The sequence below is a fragment of the Phacochoerus africanus genome, chromosome 13, assembly GCF_016906955.1.
Source record: "Phacochoerus africanus isolate WHEZ1 chromosome 13, ROS_Pafr_v1, whole genome shotgun sequence".
Taxonomy (NCBI): domain Eukaryota; kingdom Metazoa; phylum Chordata; class Mammalia; order Artiodactyla; family Suidae; genus Phacochoerus; species Phacochoerus africanus.
The window spans coordinates 1,304,587-1,331,083 of record NC_062556.1 but is presented as its reverse complement, the minus strand read 5'-3'; the positions used below and the strand labels follow the sequence as shown (position 1 = coordinate 1,331,083).

At 47.0% G+C, this 26,497-nt stretch overlaps 3 protein-coding genes across 5 annotated transcripts in view; 2 read left to right on the top strand and 1 right to left on the bottom strand.

Annotated features, from left to right (window-relative positions):
* Positions 1–712, top strand: part of ZDHHC20 (zinc finger DHHC-type palmitoyltransferase 20) — a 73,007-nt gene extending 72,295 nt beyond the window's left edge. For both annotated transcript variants that reach the window (XM_047756367.1, XM_047756368.1), the window contains one exon: positions 223–712. Coding sequence is in view for 1 of the 2 variants with exons in the window: in XM_047756368.1 (XP_047612324.1) it covers positions 223–230 (8 nt within the window). In the remaining variant the exon portion in view is untranslated. The remainder of the gene's footprint in view (positions 1–222) is intronic.
* Positions 713–4,553: 3,841 nt separating this feature from the next.
* MRPL57 (mitochondrial ribosomal protein L57) lies at positions 4,554–10,844 on the bottom strand. Of its 2 annotated transcripts, none has more exons than XM_047755847.1 (3): positions 10,761–10,844; positions 10,169–10,646; positions 4,554–5,050 (listed from the first exon to the last, which is right to left on the bottom strand). In XM_047755847.1, the coding sequence occupies exon 2, from the start codon at positions 10,639–10,641 to the stop codon at positions 10,333–10,335; it is 309 nt and encodes a 102-aa protein (XP_047611803.1). In that variant the 5' UTR covers positions 10,642–10,646; positions 10,761–10,844; the 3' UTR covers positions 4,554–5,050; positions 10,169–10,332. The 2 variants fall into 2 exon arrangements, with proteins under 2 accessions (XP_047611803.1, XP_047611804.1); XM_047755848.1 differs by lacking the exon at positions 4,554–5,050 and adding an exon at positions 5,058–5,217.
* Positions 10,641–26,373, top strand: SKA3 (spindle and kinetochore associated complex subunit 3). The gene is made up of 9 exons (XM_047755846.1): positions 10,641–11,071; positions 14,016–14,077; positions 14,168–14,333; positions 16,095–16,473; positions 17,343–17,428; positions 20,774–20,859; positions 22,826–23,032; positions 24,841–24,979; positions 25,118–26,373. The coding sequence occupies exons 1-8, from the start codon at positions 10,957–10,959 to the stop codon at positions 24,973–24,975; spliced, it is 1,236 nt and encodes a 411-aa protein (XP_047611802.1). The 5' UTR covers positions 10,641–10,956; the 3' UTR covers positions 24,976–24,979; positions 25,118–26,373.
* Positions 26,374–26,497: the final 124 nt, after the last annotated feature.

Sequence of the window (26,497 nt, the reverse complement as noted above, 5' to 3'; positions counted from 1 at the left end):
CTGCTGCCGTTAAAACGCACTCGATGGCTTCAGGGATCCGGGCACAGTGTCTAGAAAGCCCCTTTATCGTCAGCAGCGTGGTCGTAGGCTTCCAGTAGAGCTCTCCTGTCTTATCCTGTTAGCAGCTTTCTGCCTTAGCCTGAAGAACTGTTGCATAAATCTTATTTTCAGAAGTATAAAATCACATTTTAATCAATAATTCAATTGTTTCTGGTTTTATAGGTTTATAAAAAAAACATTATCGACTGATATTTTCAGTTTTATGTGCAAAAAATGATCCATGGAATGAAGTGATTGAAGTATAACAGAAGATAGATGTTTTGAAAAAGGAGCCCTTTGTACAGAGTTGCTGGATCCACAGAAGCACTGCTCCAGCGCGGGAAGATGCCTTAACCTTAAAGGAGCCCATTTGTTCAGCATTGACTGAACAGCTACAAACATGACCTAACTTACTTACCGCTAGGAATTGCTGTAATATCAGGTCACACGTTAACATGGCATATGTATTTTTTTGATACTTGAGCTACATTATTAGAGCTGTTTCTTAGTATCTGTATAAATTTTCACTCCAGAAACACAAGCTAAAAACATGTCTTGGCGTTGCTGTTATGGCTCTGTGGAAACGAATCTGACTAGTATCCATGAGGACGCAGCTTCGATCCTTGGCCTCCATCAGTGGGTTAAGGATCCAGCGTTGCCGTGAGCTGTGGAATAGGTCGCAGACGTGGCTCAGATCTGGCGTTGCTGTGGCCGTGGCATAGGCCAGCAGCTACAGCTCAGATTCGACCCCCCTATGCCATGAGTGCAGCCCTAAAAAGACAAAAAAAACAAAAACCAACAAACAAACAAGCATGTCTTAAGTGAACAGCTAGGTCAGTATGGTGGCTGAAAGGGAATAATAATAATCAAATTACTGTTGCCTGTACTGCGTAAGAAAAAGAAAACAATTGCTTTTTTAAAAAAAATTGGTGATTGCTGATTTATAGTTACCGTTTTATACTTTTCAACATTTTTAATAAAGATTTTTTTATTGTTGGCTATAAAATAACACTCAGAAGGGTTTAGATACCTAATATAGTCATTTAAAATATGGGACACATTTGTATAACTCATTGAAGGCTTAGATCTGAGCATTAATTAAACTACATGTGGTGGTGTGCCCAAGGCTTAAAGGAAATTTGGCAGCATAAGAAATTTTTTCTCTTTGCTTAAAAAAACTACTTCTTTTGTGGAATTTCCAAGGGTACTTAATACAGTAGGGAATCGTAGGTTACATGTGCTATAGAAATACTGGACACAGCAGGATTGCAGGAGTGGCCAGAACAGGACAGAGAGAGTCAGCCAAGCTCGAGGTCGCACACGTTTTCAGAGCGCTGCCCGCTGCTGAGTCAGCTCTCGCATTACAGTCCGAGTCATGACTGAAGTTGCTTTGAAACTTCCTGTAGTAATCTTATAACAGCTTCAACAGTGACTTAAAATGCAGTTTGAACCAGGCCAAAACTGTTTAGCACAGCACTGCTCTCCAGAAAGCAGTTCTCATCCGAGTAGTCATTCAAAGCTTCAGTTTTTTGAGAGAGAGATTCCACTCTTACATGCAGGATTTTAAACCTAATCCCTTTCTGCCTTGACATGTATCCACTTTTTCCTTTTGAAATCCAATCCAGGTGACAGGAATTGCTGCATTAGCTCTAGAGAAAAGTGGGGCTGGGGGGTGTCTCGGGTGATCCGGACTGGACGCTGGCTGACTCCACGTTCTGCAGTTTCTGATTTTGCACAGCACATTCATCCGGCAGGCATTTCGGAGTTCCTTCTGGATGCCAAACAATGTACTAGGGAGAGCTCTGTGATGTCCTAGCGTAGCACACCTTTTACAGCCAGCGAGTCCAGGTTTACGGTTTACAGGGTCTGCGTGCTTCCCTGGGCCGTGTTAACAGTAGATTTTTAGAGGCAGTAATGCTTTTCCCTTTGAACTAGAGGAATGAGTTGGCGTTGGAAATACGGTTTGGAACGCTGTCGTGCAGCTTCTCTGTGTCCACTCTGTAGTCTTGTGTGAGGGGTAAGGGGTCTCACTCATCAGCCGAGAAACATCACATCACTTGGATAGTTTGCATAGATCACACAGGCGTCGTAACTGTTAAATGACTGCCTTCAGAAGTCACTTCTTAGGGACTTTTCTATATTCAGGTCAGAGGAGTTGCGTGTAACTGATCGACAACTGAGCAAACGTTGTTTTCCCCTTAACCTGCTCGGCGGCTCTTGCAGTGTTCTCCTGTTTCCAGTCCTTTCCGTTTCTTCTGCTCGTCAGCGTCACCCGCCTCATAGCATCGTAAGCACCTGCTCGTTTCTCTTCTTCTTTTAATTGTTACCATAAGCACCTTTTCGTAACTCTTCAGCTAAAGCCCTTCACCTTGGTTACCTTTGCCCTCGTTCACGGGTGGCCAGCATTGGCCAGGTTCTGAAAAACCGCCGACTGAGTCTGCTCGTACGTGTGGATGGCCCCTCGGCGGGACCCACACGTTCCCTGGAACTCGGGGACCGGCGCCTCTTTGGTGTGTCGGCTGGTGGTGACAAGGGCTGTCAACTCGGGGGAGAAGCGGTCACAGCAAAGCCCTGCCGGGATGTGTTGGTACTGTCTTCATTCCTTCAGAGGCGTGAACGCTGGCAGTGGTGTCTAAGGAAGAGCGAGTTGAATTTCAGGTCTTGCCATTGCCATTAACAACAAGTGAGACAACTGGGCACAGACTTACTTGAATGCTCAGTACCTGAGGCGTCTGACCACGGTCACTGTGCCAAACCAAAGAGCAGCTGCAGCTTAGTGGTCACTAAACATTCACCGCTTACCGAGTTTAGCTTTGTCTTTGCATGTGGGTGATTTTTTTTTTTTTTAATCCTTACACATATTTAGTGGTGATGCTCCAGTGTATCCTAAGTTAATTTAACTCTAAGTTTCAGTTTAAATCAAATAGGCAGTGTTTACTTGAATTTTGTTTCTATTAGAAAGCAGATTTTGACTGTAGGATTGTTTAAATTACAGGTTTTCAGCTATGTCATCTCTAAAGCAGATGCATATTAAAGGGCTAAGTATTAGGATCTGCATAATTGGGGCACTGAAAAGACAAATGACTTACAAATATGTTTTGCTAATATTTTGTTCTAGGACTAGTACCGCTATCAGTGGAAAGTATTTTTAACTAATCTATTATTGAGAAATTAATTCTATTTTTGCACTTCAGCCCAAATAAAGACCATATCTAATATTCTGTAAGATACAGCTAGTGTGTAAACCTGAAATTCATGTGTTTCATATGATCTGAACTGTATTTTCCAACATAAATTAAAAATGCCGTATAGATTCAGAAAGGTTCGTATTTTTCTAATGACTTCACTTTATATTATTTTGTTGCATTGCATAAAGAAGTAAGGAATTGTATTTGTATTAAAAGCTTCTGAAAGGTATTAGTTGAGTCTGTTGTATTTGTACACAATTGCAGATGGGTCTATGCCTCTTAAAGGAAAGACGAACACTATTTTAAAGTGATCTTTAATATGTTTTTATATAAACAAATTTGAAAGAGTTCGGTTGTCTTCACTTACCCAGTCCCACAGTAAGCCTTGTCTTTGTCTAAGTGTAACCCTGGGCCATGACTTCATGCTACCTTTGCTTTGTCGTTTGGGTGGCTAACCCACATTAACATGAAGGCTGAACATTTTTAAACTTTTTTTTTTTCAAAAATCGTAATGATGACTTACTTGATTAATAAAGTTCTGTATTTGAACTGTTTTGGTTGTTGTTGTTATAAAGTTGTATTTACCACGTGAGAGAATAACCTGAAAACCCGGCGACGTCGTATTTGGTTAGAAAAGAGATGTGGCTGATGCCTCGGGTGGGCACAGGTGTCCCTGCGCGCAGCCATGCTCTGGTTTACCTAGGCCGGAGGGTACCTTGCTTTATCAAGAAGGCGTCATTTCAGCTTGCATTAAACAGAATTTCCAATTCAGAGGTCACTTTAGGATTCTAAGTACCTTGGACCACTGTGAAAATTGTTGAACTGTGGTTGTCGTGATGTTGAATAATAGATTTCGTCTTGAGTGTGATTTTTTTCCTGGCATTCCTGTTCCAGTTCCTTCCAAAGGGACAACGTTGTGATAGTTTAAGGCAGCCGAATGAAACGAGAAGGCCCTAAGATAGTTAATGATTCGTAGTTCGTTTGCAAGATAAAGCAGCTATTTCCCCCCCTAATCCAGAGCACTGTTTGGGGTAGGGAAAATGATTAACTACTACAAATGGCCACCAAAAGGCCATTTGGCACACAAAGGGTAGAACTGATGACATCACACTGGCCATGTTTCTTATTTTATTTATTGTCTTTTTAGGGCTGCACCCACCGCAATGTGGAGGTTCCCAGGCTAGGGGTCGAATCGGGGCCATAGCTGCCAGCCTCCACCACAGCCACAGCAACATGGGATCTGAGCCACGTCTGCAATCTGCACCACAGCTCACAGCAACACCTGACCCTTAAGCCACTGAGCGAGGCCAGGGATGGAGCCCGTGTCCTCGTGGATACTGGTCGGGTTCGTTACCACTGAGCCATGACGGGAACCCCGGGTTGTATTTTCTCATTTCGCAGAAACTAGCTCTTGGAAGCTCTCTGGAGAAAGTTTAGTGACGCTGGTCTCTGTTAACTTGTTTTCCGGTCACATGCCCACAGTCTGTAGGGATGAGAACTGACATGTAGTTTCTTCTGTGTAACAGGTTTTTAGGAGTTGTGAAGCTAACGTCATTGCCTTTTAACTGCTCCATGTCACTTCCCTCCATCTGACACAGAGGAGGTAAGTGCTGTCTCTCCGCATTAGTTCATCGCATGCTGTTCTCCACGTAAAAGGTAATTCTTTCATCCCGGATCTCCAAGCCCATCACGTGCCCCCGGCCTCCAAGCTGTTACCATCTCTGCTGCCTGGAGTGCATCCTTCTGTACCTCGTCAGTCACGTGACTACTTTCAAGTCGACTCATTAGATCACACATTGAGGACTTTTCTCTGGTGCCGCCACCTGCGCAGGGAACACTGAGGTTGAGGGGATAGGTTGATGCGGAGGCAGTGGGATGGGCGGGGAGCTTGGGGTTGGTGGATGTAAACCGCTGCATTTAGAAGGGAGAAGCAATGAGCTCCTGTCGTGCAGCACAGGGAATCGTATCCGGCCTCTCGGGGTAAAACATGCTGGAAGATAATATGAGAAAAGGAGTGTGCGTGCGCGTGCGTGCGTGCGCGTCTGTGTGTGTACACGACTGGGTCATTTTGCTGTACAGCAGAAATTGACACAACATTGTAAGTCAACTAGACTTGAATAAAATAGAAAACATCCCTAGTATACCAAAAGAAGAAAAAAGGACAGGGGAGAGATATTTCACATCCATTAGATTGGGGATCTGTTGTGTTGCTTAAGTTTTCAAAGAAAACTGGGTAGAGAGCCTATAAAATCCCAAGCTTGAGAATAAAAGTCGGTCTCACATGTTTCAGTGGAAGTATAGATTTAAGGTGCAGTATCTTTGGAGAGCATTTGGACAGTATCTAGTCTTTAAATGTCCATATTCTTTACCTATCAGATTCTACTTTTAGAAATTTTAGAGATTTACTTACACAATATGAGCAATCTATAAAGATATTTGTTGCCATTTGTTTGAAGCAACAAAAGACTAGAAACAGTATAAACGAGTCACCTGGCTATGATGGAAAAAATGAAAATCATTAAAAAAAAGAAAAAGTGGGAGTTCCCATCGTGGTGCAGTGGAAATGAATCCAAGTAGGAATCATGAGGTTTCGGGTCCAATCCCTGGCCTCACTCCGTAGGTTAAGGAGCCAGCATTGCCATGAGCTGTGGTATAGGTCGCAGACGCGGCTTGGATCCTGCTTTGCTGTGGCTGTGGTGGAGGCCGGTGGCTACAGCTCCGATTTGACCCCTAGCCTGGGAACCTCCATATGTCACGTGTGCAGCTCTAAAAAGACAAAAGATTTTTTTTAAAAAAGACATTTAAATACGTAAATGTTTAAGAAAACCAGTACACGGGAAATAACGGAGATGGAACAGGATGAGATTCACCAAAAACTTGGCAAGATGTTTCAAGTTTCTGTGCACATATGCTCAGTACTGCAGTCCCACTCAGGAATTTGTACACATACAAGGTGTATTGGTTTCTGCCCCTCATGCCTGACGTGCCTGTCACTGCCTCGGTGACACAAACACCAGGGGCAGCTCTTGCTCTGATACTTGTCTTTGACATGGTTCCTGGCTCAGAGCTCTAAAACCTGGTAAATTCCGAAGTGATGAGAGCATTTTCTTTCTACTGAGAAGACTCAAGATGGGCTCCTGGATGGGGGCAGGACATCAGGAAGACCTCGATTAGAAGCTTGGAATTTTTCAGTTCCCTGCCCCTCCTTCTCCAGAGAGGAGAGAGGGCTTGGAGATGGAGTTAACAACTGACCAGGCCTCATGAGGCAGCCTCCATAAAACCCCAAAGGAAAGGGAGCTTCCAGATTGGCAGACACCCACACATTGGGGGGGTGACATGCCTCAACCCCCCGGGACAGAAACTCCTGTGCCCAGAACCCCCTAAACCACATGCTCTGTGTCTCTGCATCCTGCCCGTCATCTGCATCCTGCACCACAGCCTTTCACAGGCCTGTGCAGCGTTTCCCAGAGTTCTGTGAGCTGTTCTGGCAAAGTAACCCCAAGGAGAGGGTCCTGGGAACTTCCTGATTTGTAGCCAAAGTGGACCAAAGGTGTGGGTATGATGGGGACCCCACCTTGCAACTAGCATCTCTTCAAAGTGGGGGCAGTCTGGTGGGTGGGAGCCCTCGACCTGTCCTGTCTGACACTCCCGGGAAACAGTGCTTGAATTTTTTTTTTCTTTTTACAGTTGTACCTGCGGCATATGGGAGTTCCCAGGCTGGGGGTCGAATCGGAGCTACAGTGCTGGCCTACACCACAGCCACAGCAATGCAGCATCTGAGCTGTGTCCATGACCTACACCACAGCTCACGGCAACACCGGATCTTTAACCCTCTGAGCGAGGCCAGAATCAAACCTACGTTCTCATGGATATCAGCCAGGTTCTTGGTCCGCTGAGCCGCAGCAGGAACTCCCAGTGTTAGAACTGAGTTGAACTGTAGGACAGCCACCTGTTGTCACAGTATTTGGTGTGGGAAAACCACACACACATCTGGTGACAGGAAGTTTGAGCAGTGAGGTATCTGGAATTCCCACTCTGGCGAAGTGGGTTAAGAATCCAACTACAGGGAGTTCCCGTGGTGGCGCAGTGGTTAACGAATCCGACTAGGAACCATGAGGTTTCGGGTTCGGTCCCTGCCCTTGCTCAGTGGGTTAACGATCCGGCGTTGCCGTGAGCTGTGGTGTAGGTTGCAGACTCGGCTCGGATCCTGTGTTGCTGTGGCTCTGGCGTAGGCCGGTGGCTACAGCTCCGATTCAACCCCTAGCCTGGGAACCTCCATATGCTGCAGGAGCGGCCCAAGAAATAGCAACAACAACAACAACACAAAAGACAAAAAGACCAAAAAAAAAAAAAAAGAATCCAACTGCAGGAATTCTCGTAGTGGCTCAGCAGTAAACTCACCTAGTATCCATAAGCACTTGGGTTCGATCCCTGGCCTTGCTCAGTGGATTAAGGATCCAGCGTTGCCATGAGCTGTGGTGTAGGTTGCAGACATGGCTCAGAGCCCAAGTTGCTGTGGCTGTGGTGTAGGCCAGCAGCTGCAGCTCCAATTAGACCCCTAGCCTGGAACCTTCCTCATGCCAAGGGTTCAGCCCTAAAAAGACAAAAAAAAAAAAAAAAAAGAATCCAATTGCAGCGGCTCAAATGGCTGCTGAGTCTTGTGTTCAATCCCCAGCCCAGCAGTGGGTTAAAAGGATCTGGCCTTTCTTTCAGTCTCATTTCAGTCTGGCTCACATTCAGTCCCCGGCCTAGAAACTTCTGCATGCCACAGGTGCAATCCAAAAAAAAAAAAAATTAAGTATCTGTGCGACTAAAGGAAAGAAACATGTTTATCCATTCATAAGTTGAAAGTTACTTGTTTCTGGTTTTTCGCTATTACAAATAGAGCTGATGTGAACATTTAGGTACCAGTCTTTATCATGAACAGTTTCATTTGTCATAGTTAAATATCCACGAATATAATGGCTGAATTGTGTGATAATTGTGTCTGTCTCTTTTTTTTTCTTTTCTTTTCTTGTCTTTTGTCTTTTTAGGGCCACAACCACGGCATATGGAGGTTCCCAGGCTAGGGGTCAAATCAGAGCTGTAGCCGCCAGCCTACACCACAGCCACAGCAATGCCAGACCTGAGCTGCATCTGCGACCTACACCACAGCTCAGGGCAATGCCGGATCCTCAACCCACTGAGCGAGGCCAGGGACCAAACCCGAAACCTCGTGGTTCCTAGTCAGATTTGTTTCTGCTGCGCCATGACGGGAACTCTGTGTCTGTATCTCTAAGGAATTTCAAAGTGGTTCCACCATTTTACATTCCCACCAGGGGCGTGTGAGCGTTCCCAGTGCTCTGGAAGGTCCCAGGTGGCATAGCCAGTTAAGAATCCGGCATTGCCACAACTGTGGCGGGCGTTCAGTCCCTGGCCTCGGAACTTCTACAAGCTGTGGATGCAGCTAAAGACAAAAGATGGCTCCTAGTGCCCTATTCCCTTGATAACTCTTGGTGGTGTTGGTCCCCCCCCCCCCCGTTATTTACTTAAGGATCTTTGGCTGCACCTGTGGCATGCAGAAATTCCAGGGCAAGGAGCAAACCCATAGCACAGCTGCGACCTAAGCCACAGCAGTGACAATGATGGATCTTAACCACTGAGCTACCAAGAAGTCATTTTTTTTTCCCCAGCTTTTTAGGGCCCCACCCACAGCATATGAAGGTTCCCAGGCTAGGGGTCAAATCGGAGCTGCAGCTGCTGTTCTATGCCACAGCCACAGCCTACGCCACAGCAGATCCTAACCCCATCTTCAACCCACACCACAGCTCATGGCATCACCCAATCCTTAACCCACTGAGCCAGGCCAGGCCAGGGATCAAACCCACAACCCCATGGTTCCTAGACACATTCATTTCTGCTGCCCCACGGTGGGAACTCCAACAGTCTTCTAGACATTTTAATGGGTGTTTAGTGGTATCTCATGGTGGTTTTAATTTGTATTTCCCTATGACAAATGGTGTTAGTATTTTTATTTTCTTTTTGGCAATCCACTTATTTTAATGAAATCTGTTCAAATATTTTATCTATTTTTAACAATTCCGCTGTTACCTTATTACTGAATTTTAAGAGTAATTTATACATTTTGGATATGAGTCCTTCTAGTATTTTGTCTTTTCATTCTTTTAACTGAAGTTTTTCCAATTTGATGAAGTGTAATTTGTCAAATTTTGGTTTTATGATTATGATCTTGGTACATACTTAAGTAATCTTTGCCTAAACCAAGGTCATGGTTTTCCATGAGAAGTTTTGTAAGTTTTAGGTTTTATATTTAGTCCATGATGTTTTGAGCTAATTTTGGTATATGACATGAGATGTAGATCAGTTAAAATTTTTTCGTATGAATACTCATTTGTTCCAGCACCATGTGTTGAAAAAGATACTTTCTCCACTGAATTACCTATGTTTCTGTTGAAAATTTTTTGTTGTTGAAAATTAACATAGTGTACTATGTATGTGTGTGGGTCTGTTTAAAAACTCTCCAGTGTATTCCACTGATATACCTATTTTTATGGCAACACCACTCATGTGATACTTTAGCATAACTCTTGAAATTTACAATTGTTTTGGCAATTCTAGGTCCTTTGAATTTTTCTTCTTCTTAGATCCACACCCACAGCATATGAAGTTCCCAGGCTAGGGGTCAAATCAGAGCCACGGCTGCCAGTCTACACCACAGCCACAGCCACCGCAGGTTGCAGCGACACGGGATCCATAACCTAGTGAGTGAGGCTAGGGACTGAACCCGAATCCTCATGGATGCTAGTCAGGTTCTTAACCAACTGAGCCACAACGGGAACGCTTTGACTATTTTTATTACATTCAGAAGAAGGCTGAAAAACGTGAACATCTTCAACTGGAGAACTGATTAACTGTATCCCAACTTTTTTCTTTAAACACACCTTTTCATCTTAACGTCCGCTTCGACTAGCGCATCTCCGAAGAAAAGGCCGCTTTTAGGAGGAGGCTTAACCGGAAAGGCGCCCTTCCTCGGCCACGCGGGGCAGGGACGCTGACGGGCGGGGGCACCGCGCCGCAGCGGGACTCGCCGGCGGCCAGCCTCGCGTCACGACCACTTCCGGGTCACGAGCAGGTGGCCGAGCTGGTCCTCCAGCCGCCTGTGCGCGGGGAAGCGCGCCGCCTGCGCCGCCTTGAGGGCCTGGAAGGCGGCCGCCCTGCGCACCGCGGAGTGGCCGCGCTCCTGCTCGGCCGTGAGGAAGGGCCGGCTCAGCCAGTAGTGGTTCTCCGCCTCGGTCTCCAGGCGGCGGATCATGTTCTGCTTCGCCTGAGCGGAGACGGGCCGCGGCCGCCGGTGCTTCCCGATCCACTGCCGGCCGGGGATGCGGTTGCGGCACAGGAGCGCGGTCAGGAACATGGTGCCTGCGGAGGGAACGGAAGCGGGGAGCTGGCGGAGCGCCGCCGAGGAAAGAGGGGCGCCCCGCCGCCGCCGCCGCCCAGAGCCCCAGTCCGAGCGCGACCGCGCGCCCCACTCACCAGCCGCGCGCCTCGGAGACGCCCTCCGCACAGGGGCCGGCACGACGCCGGAAGCCGGAAGCGCGACGCCGGAAGCGCGCCGTCCGCTTCCTCGCGCGAATCCTCCGCTCTCGCGAGAGGAACCTTGCGCGACTCGCGGAGCCAACGGCGCTTCGGGAGCGGGGATTCAAACGGGTGCGGGCGCTAAGGCCGAGTGATGGGGACGTCCGTGGACCTGATCCGAGGCTTCTGCGGAAAGCTGCGGTGTCTGGCCGTCACCCTGGACGGCGAGACGGCCCGGCTGCAGCGAGCGCTGGACGGAGAGGACAGCGGTGAGTGAGGCTGCGGGAGGAACCCTGTTGACTCGGAAGAGCGCTCTGCGGCGGAGGCTGCGGCGGCGGCGCGGAAGCGGCCGCGTGCTCCCCTCGGTTATCCGCGAGGCAGTCCAGCGCGCTTGCGCAGCCTCTGCCCCACCCGGAACGCGGCGCTGTGTTTTGTGGAGACGAAAAAAGCAATGGCGCTTAGGCACCAAAGTCGGAATTGAGCAAGCAGGTTGAGCTTATGATGCCCATGCTCATTTACACGTTGTTCGCTTTCAAGTCACTTAGGGTGTATGCTCATCCATAGAAACAGAGGCGAGGACGAAATGTTTCTTTTGCAGCGGCTCTTCAGCGTTGTTGTCTCGTCCAAATGGTCCACAGCTGCTGTGAATGTCAGTATTTTTCCCAACAAATCTTATTGCCAACCCGAACACTAGTACTCCATACGGCTTTTTAAAATATGAGTAAAGCAAAATTTTCCACCACTAACGTTGTATTAGAGACTTTTTTTTTTGTCTTTTTGCCATTTTTTGGGCCGCTTCCGTAGCATATGGAGGTTCTCAGGCCAGGGGTCCATCGGAGCTCTAGCCGCCAGCCTACACCAGAGCCACAGCAACGCTGGATCCGAGCCGCGTCCGCGACCTACACCACAGCTCACGGCAACGCTGGATCGCCAGCCCAATGAGCAAGGGCAGGGATCGAACCCGCAACCTCATGGTTCCTAGTCGGATTCATTCACCACTGCGCCATGACGGGAACTCCCTGTATTAGAGGCTTTTAAAAAAGTTGTTGCGAGAGTAGTTCACATTTTGGAGTTCCCGTCGTGGCGCAGTGGTTAACGAATCCGACTAGGAACCAGGAGGTTGTGGATTCGGTCCCTGCCCTTTCTCAGTGGGTTAAGGATCCAGTGTTGCTGTGAGCTGTGGTGTAGGTTGCAGATGCGGCTCGGATCCCGCGTTGCTGTGGCTCTGGCGTAGGCCGGTGGCTACAGCTCCGATTAGACCCCTAGCCTGGGAACCTCCCTATGCCACGGGAGCAGCCCAAGAAATAGCAAAAAGACAAAAAAAAAAAAAGAGTAGTTCACATTTTGAGATTATTTTGTGTCATCATTGCTTTAAAATATTGCATCCTGTAAATACAGACTCCTTTTACTATAATTATGAAGACTTTTCCAGCCATTTAAAAATATTTACACTGTGACCTAAAGACAATATATGTCTAATAGGCTTTGAAAACAAATTTAGGATTACCAAAGGGGACAGGTGGGTTGGGGGTTTGGGACTGGCAGATGCACACTGAGGTATTTGGAATGATTGGCCAACAGAGACCTGCTCTATAGCTCAGGGAACTCTACCCAATATTCTGAGATAATCTATGTGGGAAAAGATCCCGCGTTGCTGTGGCTCTGGCGTAGGCGGGCAGCTACAGCTCTGATTAGACCCCTAGCCTGGGACCCTCCATATGCTCCCAGTGCAGCCCTAAAAATACAAAGGACCCCCCCCCCAATCACTCTTTATGATCACAGTGGTGAATCTCACAAAAGTCCCCATGAAAGGATACAATTCAGTTCACAGTTTTGCAGCCACCATCACAATAAGTTTAAATTTTCACTCCTCCCCAGAAGCAACCTCTGGTAACAGGCACGCCCCCAAAATCCTGCCCACCTGCCACACTGCGTTATGCAACCACTGATTTACTTTCTCTCTGCATAGATTTGCCTATTCTGGACATTTGCTAGAAAAGAAATTGTACAGCTTACAGTCTTTCACGACTGACTTCTTTTAGAGTAACGCTGCAAGGTTTATTCATGTCCTAGAAGCATATTTCAGTATTTCATTACATGGTACTGTTGAATAATATGTTATTGTTTGGTTTTACCAGTTTGTTTATCTAGTCATCAGTTGAACATTTTGAGTTGTCTCTACGTTGGCTGTTGTGGATAATGCTGCTGTAAACATTCATGTGTAAGGTTTGGTGTGAACGTAATATTTTCGATTCTCTTTGGTATACTCGTAGAAGTGCAACTGCTGGGTCGTATGGTAAACCTGTGTTTAACTTTTTGAGAAACCACCAAAACCACCACTGTGGATGCACCATTGTACATTTGCACCAGCAATGAGTGAGAGTTGGAATTTCTCCACCTCTTTATCAACATTTGTTATTGTTTGCCTTTTTTTTTTTTTTTTTTTTAAGGGGCATACCTGTGGCATATGGAGGTTCCCAGTTAGGGTCGAATAGGATTTGTAGCTGCCGGCCTACACCACAGCCACAGCAACGCAGGATCCTAACCCACGGAGCGAGGCCAGGGGTCAAACGCTCGTCCTCATGGATGCTACTCCGATTCATTTCTGCTGAGCCACGACAGGGACTCCTTGTTTGTCTTTCACATTATAGTCATTCCAGTGGGTGTGAAGTACAATGTCATTGTGGCGTCGATTTGCATTTGCCCCATGAAGACAGGTCAGCTTTTAATAAGATCTTGAAAGGAGGCATGTTTTAGGGAATTAAAAAAAAAAAAAAAACTTCTTTTATTAGAGAAATCCTTTTATCAAAAAAACTGCTTTTACGTGGTATATGTGACCAACTGATTAGTAAGGAAGGTGCTGGCGCAGTGTGTAAAGGGTGCCTTTTCCATGCCAGGAATAGGAACCGCAAGCATTTACCATAAGCAGAAAACACTCTCTCCCCTCCCTCCCTCCCTCCCTTCCTCCCCGAGCGGAGTGCTGAGTGCCAGGTGTGTTCACTCTGAAAGTTTATCCAACTCTGTGCTTCTCTATATGCATGTTAGAGTTTAATAAAAAAAACTTAAAGAAAGGCCTTACCATTTCTTTGCCAATGACAGGATATAAATAAGTGTCTACAAGAATTTTGTAATTCTAAGAAAGTATGCTAAATTACATTTTCTATTTTTTTTCCTCCTTTATTATACTTTTTCCCTGCACCGTACCTGTGGAAGACTTTGAAGATTACCCACTGAGAGTTTTACATGCTCTTCATTCCGAAGTCCGGACCCTAAAGGTATCACTGCTGCAGTATTAATTTATCATCTTTATGTGGTAAATACTTAGTCAGAGGTAGATTAAAATGTGCTTTCTTTCCTCATAAAAGGACGATGTCAGCACTCTTCTTGAAAAAGCAAGTTTGGGAAGTCAAGACAGCATTGGTTTCATAAAGGCAACAAAAGTACTGATGAAAAAAACTTCAGTGGATATCATGAAAATAAGAGAGGTTTTCCGGAAGTATGGATATACTCCACGGGCCAGGAGCAATTCAGGTGTGGATAACCTGCATTCTGTCTTAACTGTTTCGGTATTACCCGGAGGAGGCAGCGTGGCTAGACTGCTGTAGCTTGGCCATGGTTTCCAGCTCCGGCTCTGCTGTCATGTGACTGTCCTTGTATCACTGTTTATTCAGCAATCGCTGTGTACCGGATGCGGTGCTGCTCAGTGGGGCCAGGTACAGTCTTTGCTTTCATTAGCAAAATGCTAGATGAGAGAAGGGTAGAAGCTACGTCTATGAGACTTTAGGGTAACTGGTTTCTGGTCCGCTCTGCCAATAACTAGTTGAGAGGCCAACCTGAAGGCATGCTATTTCATTTTTCTCATTCTCAATTTCTTCTGTAGAATGAGAGGTTTCGGGCTATATAAACTGATAGTCCTTTTTAGTTCTAAAATTCTGATGAAGGCTAAGATACGGTTTAGAATTTGGAGTCAAGGAGTTCCCGTGGTGGCTCAGTGGTTAACGAATCCGACTAGGAACCATGAGGTTGTGGGTTCGATCCCTGCCCTTGCTCAGTGGGTTAAGGATCTGGCGTTGCTGTGAGCTGTGGTGTAGGTCGCAGACGCGGCTCGGATCCTGAGCTGCTGTGGCTCTGGCGTAGGCTGGTGGCTACAGCTCTGATTCGACCCCTAGCCTGCGAACCTCCATATGCCTCGGGAGCGGCTCAAAGAAATAGCAAAAAGACGAAAAAAAAAAAAAAAAAAAGCCTATGGGTCTGAAGGCCGATGAGCCTGTTCAATGTTGAGAAACTCCTCGTCTCACCCATTTCTCCTGTTCTTTCTCTCAAGTAGGCTTTTGATACAGGTGTTCCAGACTGACTCAGGGTAAAGGTTTTTATTTGCGTAACAGTCTGTCCTGTTTACCTCAGGCAGCTGTAAGTTAGAATCTAAAGTGATGTCATTAAGCTTTGTGTGAAATCTAGATTGTCATCAATTCCACACTGTGATCAGTGTCATTAGTTGATAAGAGAATTCCGCAGTCTGTTACGAAAGAGGCAAATCGTATTAACTGAGAAATTAAGAAAATGGTACTTTTATTTGTGGATATTGACTGTTTTTTCACCGTTTCTTAACATTTTAGTTTAATTCGCTTCTCTAATAAACCATCAAAACAAGATATGGGTAGGCAAGCAGTACCCATCAGAAATTTATTAAAGGAACAATTGAAATAAAATTTTAGAGGAGTTCCCATTGTGGCTCAGCAGGTTAAGGACCTGATGTCGTTTCCGTGAGGTTGCGGGTTCAGTGCCTGGCCTCGCTCAGTGGTTTAAGGATCTAGCATTGCTGCCAGCTGTGGTGTAAGCCATACCCACAGCTCTGGTTCAACCTCTGTCCAGCCCAGGAACATCCATATGCCGCAGGTGTGGCCCTATAAGAAAAAAGATAGACCAAGAAGGAAAACCTTAGAAAATAAGGAGACGGAGTTCCCGTCGTGGCCCGGTGGTTAATGAGTCCCACTAGGAACCATGAGGTTGTGGGTGTGATCCCGGGCCTTGCTCAGGGGGTTAAGGATCCAGCGTTGCCGTGAGCTGTGGTGCAGGCTGGCGGCTTCAGCTCTGAGTAGACCCCTAGCCTGGGAACCTCCATATGCTGCGAGTGCAGCCCTAGAAAAGGCAAAAAGACCAAAAAAAGAGAAAGAAATGAGAGACTCGGGACTGACTGGGACACTGCAGGTGGAGCCACCTCATGTGGTCCGAGGTAAGAGATGTTCGCGTCTGCTGTGTGACCAGAACATGACCTTTGATCGTTTCCCTCAGCGGATGAGCCAGGAGCCACGGACTCCAAACCAGAGGCCACGGGACAAGACGATCCTGAGAGGCCTGATGCTGCGGTTCCAGGCCCTTCTGTTTCTGAGCCGTCTCCACGTAGCCCACAGCTTTCTGACTTTGGCCTTGAGCGGTACATGATCTCTCCAGTTCTGCCAAACCCTCCACGGTCCACAAACAACGCTCAGGAAGAGCCCGAAATTTTAAGTCCATTTTCGAAACAGGCGCTAGCACAAAGCCCACGATGTGCGCTTAAGATGGATGATTTCGAGTGTGTCACTCCTAAGTTAGAGCACTTTGGCGTCTCTGAATACACCATGTGTCTAAATGAAGACCACACAGTGGCGCGTAAACACGTGAAGAGTACCAGGTAAGCCGCTTTCTTAAGATACGCAGTTTAGCTAACGTTCGAAATCATGTGTACTGAGTGGTTTTTCCCCAGAAGAAGCTGTTCAGACGGCTTTCCTTCAGCGTTTTTCGGGCCCTTCCTGTTTCAAGCTTCCGAATCAGCGGTTGCATCAGACGTCACCAGTTCCACCAGGGAGCTGTCAGTGGCCTGGGGTTCGAGGACATCGAAGGAACGATGAGAGTAAAGACAGATGGTGTTCTGTGGCTCAGAGAAGAGGGATAGAAAAGAGTAACATTACTAAACCCTTGTGGTGGCAGGTTGGGAAGGAAGAGGATCGAGGTAGATCACAGATGTCTTTGGCGGGTTTTTTTTTTGTGTGTGTGTGGTCTTTTTGGCTTTTCTAGGGCCGCTCCCATGGCACATGGAGGTTCCCAGGCTTGGGGTCTAATCGGAGCTGCAGCTGCCAGCCTACACAACAGCCACAGCAACGCCGGATCCTTAACCCCCTGAGCGAGGCCAGGGATCGAACCTGCAACCTCATGATTCCTAGTCGGGTTTGTTAACCACTGAGCCACGACGGGAACTTGGGTTTGATCCCTGGCTTTGCTCAGTGCGTGAAGGATCGATCCGGTGTTGCCGTGAGCTGTGGTGGAGGTCGCAGACACGGCTCGGATCCTGCGTTGCTGTGGCCGTGGTGGAGGCCGGCGGCTACAGCTCTGATTAGAACCTTAGCCATGGGAGCAGCTCTGGAAAAGACAAATAATAATAATAATTTTTAAAAAATAAAAATGAAACCATGTTTATCCCGACTTGATGATATATGGCAAGATTTTTTTTCCAGAGTTTTAATGCTAACTTTTAACCTCATGTTCCCCCATGAATCTCATCAGTGAGGAGGCCAAAGAAACAAAGCCAGTGACCCACGATCACTTCTTTGCCGCTCCTGGCCTCACAACCCAGCCACCGGAGCAAAACGGTAAGTGTGAAAACCAAGCTCCTTTTCGGCAGTCCTCTTTCCAGGCTGTCTTTAGACCAAGAAAGATTCTGTCCCTCAGACCTTCTAGGAGCTTTTTGCGTCTTCTCGGTTCATGACACTGCATTATAGGAAGGACCATTTCACTCAGGTCCAGCACGCTGTCGTGGGAGGGAAACATAAGTCTCTGGTATGTTGTCCAGACTCTTCCTGATTATATTCCGTACCTGTCAGTCTGTTTGCTTTTTACATTCTAACTTAAAACGTATTTACTCATTCATCGGTCTTTGGATTTAGAGCCACCGGTACCTGTTTTTGTTATAATTCAGCTTCAGCCTGTGGGTTGACGAGCAGTCTCCGTTGTCTTCCTTACATAAGCCACACCCAGAATATAACAGCTGCCATTTCAGATTTGGGGTTTTTTACAAGAACTTAAAATTATTTTCGTGTAGTATTTTTATATTTATCCCAGCAAACATGAGAACTTCATGCAAATATAAAAATAAAAATCTCAAGAGTTTTATGATTTCTTTGAATAATCGTTTATAATTGCCTGATCTATACCAACTTTATTGGCAAATTTTTTTAAAGTAACTTGTCTCGAGTTTGGGGGGTTTTTTGAGCCGAGCTACCTGTTCTTGTCTGGCCCCCTGCAATAAACCCTTCTCTGCAGTCAATCAATCTTGTCTATCAGGCTTTCTAAAGTTTTGGATATATTTTCAGAAAAATTATTGTTATGCGAATTTCAGTGACGTTATTAAATTGGCAAGTCCCTCTGACAGGAACAGATTTTTGCAATAGAGCTGACTCATGGTGAGCTTAGAGCTCACTTTATAATTGCGTGATTGTATTGAATAGAGGATTGTTAAAAGAGAAAGACTGAGCCATTGCCTCCCACCATACGCACAAGTCACTTCCCAAAGGACGATAAACTTCGCAGAGAAGGGTCAAGGCGAATGTGGGGATGCCTTCTGGAGGGGATGGATTTTCCAAGGGGGGGCTTAGGAGATCTTTCATTATATGCCGTCAGCAGCGCACGGAGTGGACGCTTCTCAAGAGAGTTTCTATTGTATTTCAGTTTGACCCTTTTTTTTTATGCCTCAGAAGCATCATTATTATAAATTTATAGTCTCTCCTTATTAAAACTTAGTCATATGTTGATCATTGCTTCCTATATAGCCCATTCATTCCTTCTGGATTTGGTTTTCCGTTTTTTGTTGCTCATTCTTTTTTTTTTCGTTTTTGGTTTTTTGTTTTTTGTTTTGTTTTGTCTTTTTTTTTCGTTTTTTGTTTTTTGTTTTTTGTTTTGTTTTGTCTTTTTTTTTTCAGGGCCTCACTCTTGGTATATGGAAGTTCCCAGGCTAGGGGTTGAATTAGAGCTGTAGCTGCTGGCCTACGCCACAGCCACAGCCACAGCAGCGTGGGATCTGAGCCGCATCTGCGACCTACACCACAGTTAACGGCAGCACCAGATCCTTAACCCAATGAGCGAGGCCAGGGATCGAGCCTGTGTCCTTACGGATGCTAGTCAGGTTCGTTTCCACTGAGCCAGGACAGGAACCCCTGTTGCTCATTCTTGCTGACAACTTAGCTGCATACAGACCAGTGCACTGACAGCTTGGTCGGTTTAAAGAGAGCGTTCCTCCTGCTCTGGCGTCTGTCGCTGCTGTGAGCAGCGTGCTGTCATCCTGTCCCCCTGGAGCTAGTGCTGGTGGGCTGGCATTTTCTGGTCCCTGGTCCACAGACCTCTCGGCTCCTCCCGGCTCTGCCCTCACACAGCAGGGCCTGTGTCTGGGCTCGTGGCTGAGCTCGTCGGGACCCAGGTGCTTAGGTGTGTGCTTGGGAGCGCCAGGTTAAGTGCATGTTGACCTCTTGTGCCATTTGCTTCAAATCTTTCCTTTTCAGTTAAAGTTATACATGAAGCGAAAGCCCCAGCCCCTCTCCATTGTTCTCCTTCCCTTTCCACGAAAAGTAACAATTATTCTAAAGCGTAGGCGCTCCCGCTGCGGCACAACTGTATTGGCAGTGTCTGGAGCACTGGGACACAAGTTTGATCCCTGGCCTGCACAGTGGGCTAGGGAACCAGCACTGCCACAGCTGTGGCATGGGTCGCCACTGTGACTCCCGTCTGATCCCTGGCCCCAGGAACTCCACATGCCTCTTGGCAGCCAAAATAAATAAATAAATTGCAGTTGTGTTTTAAAATTTCACATAAATGGAAAATTGGATTCATAGTCTTTTTGCCACTTTTTTTTTCACTCAACAGTATGTTTTCTGTATTAATCCATGTAAATTCATTTCTTCCATTTTCATTGTTAAGTACTATTCCATTATATGAATAAGCCATATTTTATTCACTTGCTTATTAAGGGATAAATTCTTATCTTCCTTTTTTTAAAAAAAACTATTACAAGCCATATTCTAGTTAAATTGTCCCTCATTAAAAAAAAAAAAAAAAAATGGAGTTCCCATCATGGCACAGTGGTTAACGAATCCGACTAGGAACCATGAGGTTGCAGGTTTGATCTCTGGTCTTGCTCAGTGGGTTAGGGATCCGGCGTTGCCGTGAGCTGTGGCGTGGGTTGCCGACACGACTCAGATCTGGCGCTGCTGGGGCTGTGGGCTAGGCTGGATTCGACCCCTCGCCTGGGAACCTCCATATGCCACAGGTGCGGCCCTAAAAAAAGAAACGGTAAATAAAAAGCAAACTCGCCTCGTACAGATGTGTTTCTCGTATCCTGGAGTAAAATTTCGAGGTCAAATTGGATGCACATCTTCACTTATTCTAGAAAATGCAAAATTGCCACCATGGAGTGGCTGTTCTGATTGTGTTCTCACAACAGTGTTGGAGTTCCTATTGCTCCATCTTTTCCAGCACTTGAGTTTTATTTTTAGACTTAATAAAATTTGGCCGGTTTGATCATTTTAGAACAGATGTTAGAAAGTGACCTTCCCCACCCTCTTCATTTTTCTCTTCAGAAATTTTATTTTCTCATCAGTCTTAGCAGGTTTTATTAGATTCATATACAGGTACATCTTTGTTGCTCTTGTGAATAATACTAGTTTTCAAATGTTTCTTATAGTTTATCGGTCTTATACTAGAACTATTCATTTTTTTGTGTTGCACTTGCAACCTTGCTGAACTTCTATTAGCACTACTGATAATTAATTATGAATAAGACAGTTTTGTTTCGTCCTGTCCATTCAGTCACACGTTGTAATTATACTTTAAATTATTAACAAAATAAAATATACAAATTATATGGACAGATTATAACATAAAAGTTAGAAGCTCTATTTCACCCTTGTTTTCAGATGTTTATTTTCACCGCTGTCTGTGTCTTCTAGATGCTGACTGTACACACTCCCCCTTGGCACCTACGTTCTGCACTCCTGGTCTGAAAATCCCTTCTACAAACAACAGCACAGCTCTGGTAAACTTCCGTCAAGTTGAAGGCACTAATCTTTTTCCCACCGAATCACATATACTATTTCCAGATTGAGTTCATTTAAAAAACAGAGACTTGGGAGTTCCCATCGTGGCTGGGTGGTAACACATTTGATTAGCATCCATGAGGTCACAGGCTGATCTCTGGCCTTGCTCACTGGGTTAAGGATCCGGCGTTGCCATGAGCTGTGGTGTAGGTCGCAGATGAGGCTCGGATCCCTGTGGCCGTGGCTATGGTGTAGGCCAGCAGCTTCAACTCCGATTCCACCCCTCGCCTGGGAACTTCCATGTGCTGTGGGTAAATTTTTTTTTAAGTACAAAAGGCAGAGTGCTGCAGCCTTTGGGAGTGGACTTGTGCTATCCCCAGAGGGTTGTTAGCAGCATATATCAAGAACGTCATGTGTTTTTCATAGCTTTTAAGCAGACCGTATTCTAAGGCACACTGGGACCAAGACTTCTAAGAAGAGAGTTAGAAGGGAAGGAATAGCAGAACGTGCTTACAGCTAAAGGAGAACTAAAACATTACGGTAAATCACAAGGTCTGGTGTCTGTGATGAGCAGGTTTTGATAAACGGATAAGAACATGGAGAAAGAATGTTTTCAAAAAATACTTAATGTGGAAATGATAATGTATGGATATGTACACACATACACACACATACACATACTTATATTTTAGGGAAAAAGAATGGCTAGAAACACACCAAAATGTTATCTTTGGGTGTTTTACTAGGTAATCAAAATTGCATCCCCTTTTAAAGTTGTTAAGAAAACTTACGGCAACCAGTCTGGCAGCTCCGGCCATCCGGTAGAAGCGCCAACAGTGACAGAAACGTTCTGTCACCTGCTGTGCATTGTGGTGGCCAGCTCACTACCGAGCACCGAAAACTGTGGCTAGTGCGTCTGAGAAACGTTCGATTTTTAAAATTTGATTCGTGTATCATGAAATTTGGGTGGTGGAGGGACTGGGATGGACGGGGATTTTGGGGTCGGTCGATGCAAACTATTCCATCTGAATGCATAAGCAGCGCGGTGCGTCCTGCTGTGCAGCACAGGGAACTAGAGCCCGTCTCCGGGACCGAGCACGATGGAGAATATTAAGAAAAGCGTGCGAGTGTGCGTGTGTGTGTGTGTGTGTGTGTGTGCGCGCACGCGCGCACGCATAACAGAGTTACTTTGCTGTGCAGCAGGAATTGGCACACCCCTGTAAGTCAAATATACTTTAATCCAAAAAAATGTAAGTGGCACCTGGGACTCCGGTAATCCGCGGTCTCTGTTCCGTGCCTGTGGGAGGCACGCCCTTGTCACCCATCCCGCTGCGAGGGAGACGGACCAGGGCAGTGGGAGTGAGCGGCCGTCTCCCAGGCAGGTGTTGGGGCAGAGCACAGCCTTGCTCTGACCCTTTTCTGGCCCAGGGTAGGTGCCTGCGTCTGGGTGATGGGTCCGTCTAAATCTGGGCTTCAGTCAACAAGTCCGTTTAGATTTCACATTAAGCCCGAGCTCAGCCTTAGGTAATGAGGGTGGCAGTGTACCATCCAGGTGCCATTTCTTTGTGTTCTTGATTTTCCTTAGGACTCGGTCAGGGAAGAGGGGGTCATTTGGCGGCCTTAGAGACCCCCCAGAACTAACAGTTGACCAAGGAGGAGTTCCTCCCATTGTGGCTCAGCGGGTTAGGAACCCGAATAGTATCCAAGAGGATGCAGGTTCGATCCCTGGCCTCAGTGGGTTAAAGATCCAACATTGGCACAGCTCCAGTGTAGGTTGCAGAGGCACTCAGACCCAGTCTTGGCTGTGGTGTAGACCGGCAGATGCGGCTCCAGTTCAACCCCTAGCCTGGGAACTACCTTATGCCATGAATGTGGCTATAAAAAAAAAAGGAAATAATTGACTGACTTTAACTTACTAGATTACTTTACACCACAATAACTGAATGCTTTATTTTTACTCGACAGGTATCTGCAGATCATCCCTCATCAAAAGCAAACCGTTCATCACGTCGTGATTTGGAAATGAAAGAGCGTGCGTCGTTAGCTGCACACTCAGAAGAGAGCTTTGAGAATTTTGCAGACCCCTCTTCTCCTACTATCTCCGCTTATGAGAATCTGCTCAGAACACCGACGCCTCCAGAAGTAACTGCAATTCCAGAAGATATTCGCCAGGTGAGTCTTCCAGCTGCTGTTTGTTTTCCTGAAAAAAGACCTGAAACTGATAGAGGATATAGTATTTACCATCGGACTAACGTGCTGGTTTGGATCAGAAGCTAAATTCCGGGCTGTTAGGACCACCTGGCTGAGGCTCTTCAGAGCTGAGGACAAGCCGGTGAGGTCATCACACTTTGGTGCCCTCGTGAGGCGTTTTCCGTCTTCCCGTCGTGTTCTAAAATGTATTCTTAAAATATTTTTTAATCACTGTTGGACTGTGATCCCCGTGTTGACTGTGGTTTCCGGGGGTGCGTCTGGCAAAGTCAGAACTGCCATTCAGGAGTTGAGCTCTGGGGCAGCGGGTTAGGGACCCGGTGGTGTTGCTGCAGCAGTTGGGGTGGCTGCTGCGGCGTGGGTCTGACCCATGGCCTGGGACCGTCGGTGTGCCGCGGACAAGGCCAAAAAAGGAGGAGTGTCACTGACCCAACGTTTCTCCAGAGCTGAACTTCGCAAATTCCTGGTATCAGTGTTTCTTAAAGGTGAGACGTCTTGGACCTCAATTTGAGAAACACTTGTTTAAATACATTAGAATATCTGAATCTTTTTTTTTTTTTTTTTTTTTTTGCTACACCTGAGGCATATGTAAGTTCTCGGGCCAGGGATCAAATCTGAGCCGTAGCTGCAACCTGTGCCACAGCTGCAGCAATGCCAAATTCCGGATCCTTAACCCATGCTCTGGAGCTGGGGCTCACACCTGCACCTCTGAAGCTACCAGAGCCGCTGCATTAAGATCCTTAACCCACTGCACCCCAGTGGGAACTCCCTAGAATATCTGATTCCTTCGTACAGTGTAACTTCTCTATAGTCCGCTGCTGATTCATAACCACTACCAACTCTACTAAGTAACCACCAGCCTGGCTCTGAGCAGCCCCCTTAATGCAGGTTCGCGTCGGGCAGTCCGTTGCGTAGGCACATGGGATTCTTCCTGACCGTTCTAGGGGCCATCCCAGCTTGTGTGCCGTTGCAGTGGACTCGCCCTCAGGTTCCACTTAACTGTTTGTCATCCTCCTTCCCGCCTTGGCTGCTTCCCTGGCATCACGACAGACGGAGGGAGGAAGGTGCGTCTGGGCGCTGCAGCCTTTACGCAGCGTGTCCGGAGGCCACAGTGATCCTTCTCTTCTCATTTCCGTGTTAGAGGAGGGAAGGCTTGTATGTAATGTTTCACTTCTTTACGGAAAAATCATGGCTGATGTTTCAGATTCCTTTCATAATCTTTATAGCTGATGGTCTTTCTTTTGAGCCTTTATTTCACCTCTTTCTTATACATATTTTCCCCAGCATCTCTGTAAAGACTTGATTTGCTTTTTTTTTGGAGGGGGGGTCTTTTTGCCTTTTCTAGGGCCACTCCTGCAGCATATGGAAGTTCCCGGGCTAGGGGTGAAATCAGAGCTACAGCTACCGGCCTACACCACAGCCACAGCAACGCCAGATCCAAGGCGTGTCTGCACCCTACACCACAGCTCACAGCAATGCCGGATCCTTAACCCACTGAGCAAGGCCAGGGATTGAACCCGAAACCTCATGGCTCCTAGTCGGATTCGTTAACCACTGAGCCACGACAGGAACTCCCCAGAAATCACACTTCTGCAAGCTAAACTTCTAATATCTCCGTCTTTTTTGTGCTGGTAAACATGTGTCCGTGCTATTAAAAATTCTGTTTCATATCTTCCAGTTTTCCTTGGCTTTTCTTCAGTGTTTCATAACAACTTCCAAATGTATGTTCTGTTGTTCATATGACTTAATAAAAAGGAGTTTGCTTTTTTTAGATTCTGTCAAAGTACAACTCAAACCTCGCCACTCCAACAGCAGTGAAACCGGTGCCACCTGGCAAAGTGTTCCTTCCCCGACGTGAAGGGCAGAACACCCGAGACGCTGGCAACAAAGAAAACCGCCGAGAGTGAGAGCGTGAGTGGCCAGAGCACACTCCCTGCCTGTCACTCCCACACTGGCCCATGTGGTGATGGCTCCTGTGTTGGGTCATTTGTTTTGTTGATGGCTTTTAATTATACTTAGTTGCTATTTTCTCTTTGTATCTTTGTACAGACTTGTAGTGGATCCATCCTTCCATTGTAGAAACTGAACAGGCGGGATCTGCGTTCTTCACAGCCCCCGGCGCCTCCCCCCTCTGTCAGCCCAGCCCATGTTCAAGATGAGCGTGGACCCTGATGTCACAAAATGCTTTCTCTTAAGGCCGATGCTGTCCAACCTCTGTCTTACTGACGTGTCGTTCAGCTCACCCCTTTCGAAAGATGATTTCAGATTTACTCTGCTTGATGGGACAGAGTGGCTTCAGGAGTATTAGGAAGCAGGAGTAACCATTTTCGAAATTTACATGTTACCGTTTGCTACTCAGATAAGGCCAGTGGCTGTCCCCTTGGGAAGGGGTGGTGTGGCTGGAGCCGGGCTTCGTCCTCGGTCTGCTCTCCTGTCTCCGGACTGGCCCAGAGCTTTTACACCTTTTATTCCCGTATTGTCTACGGGCCTGGGTCGTGATGCCAGAGGAGGTGTCTCGGGTGCGGTTATGGACCCGCCCGCTGTCAGGACAGGTTTTTTGACTTGGGATCGTTTTGCCTTCAAATCCACTCTTGGCAGCCCCGGCTGAGACCTCGCCAAGTCCCCTCTCCAGCTTGGCGGCCCAGCGGAGCCCAAGCGCGCCCCTGCCCCCCACCCTGAAGGTCATGAGGACGCCTCCCGGCCAGGTGCCCTTCCCTGGGCTGTGGGCTGTGCCTCCAGAACTGTCCCGTAGCTTCCGAGGGCCCTGGGCAGGGAGCCGAAGACCCTTCCATCTAAGTGCAGCTGTGGACTCCTTGTATCTAAGTCAGTTTGTGAACAGCCAGTGGGGAAAGAAGGACCTAAGATGCTGTGGCGCCCAGTTAAAAATCTGAGGAGCTCCCACGGTGGCACAACGGAATCTGCAGTGTCTGAGGAGCGCTGGGACGCGGGTTCGATCCCCAGCCCGGCGCAGTGGGTTAAGGATGTGGCTTTGGTTGCCACGGCAGCTCAGATCTGAGTCCTACTCCATGAGCTCCGTGTGCTGCATGGCAGTGAGAAATGGGGTGGGGGATGGAGAAGGAACAATGGACAGGTGTGAGAAGGGGCCTCGGAGGCGCAGCTCTGGGGAAGGGGACATGAAGATGATCCTTTTATGGTTGTGCCTTGAACGTCCAATGTGAAGACCCGTCACCATGTGTCTCTTCATTTTATCAGAAATTATCCCTAAAGCAAGACGCCTTGTTTCTTCTGGGAACGACTGTGTTGTCGTCATTTAAGTTTTGCTAAATACAGCGTAACACTCAAGATACTGAGCTTTGTTCCTCCAGGTAAATGAGCTCTGGCCCGCCCTGGGTATGGCGGCGACTCCCAAGGTGACATCAGCCTTTTGCCTGCTTTACCACCGCTCCGGGGCCGCGGGTCCAGGGGCCG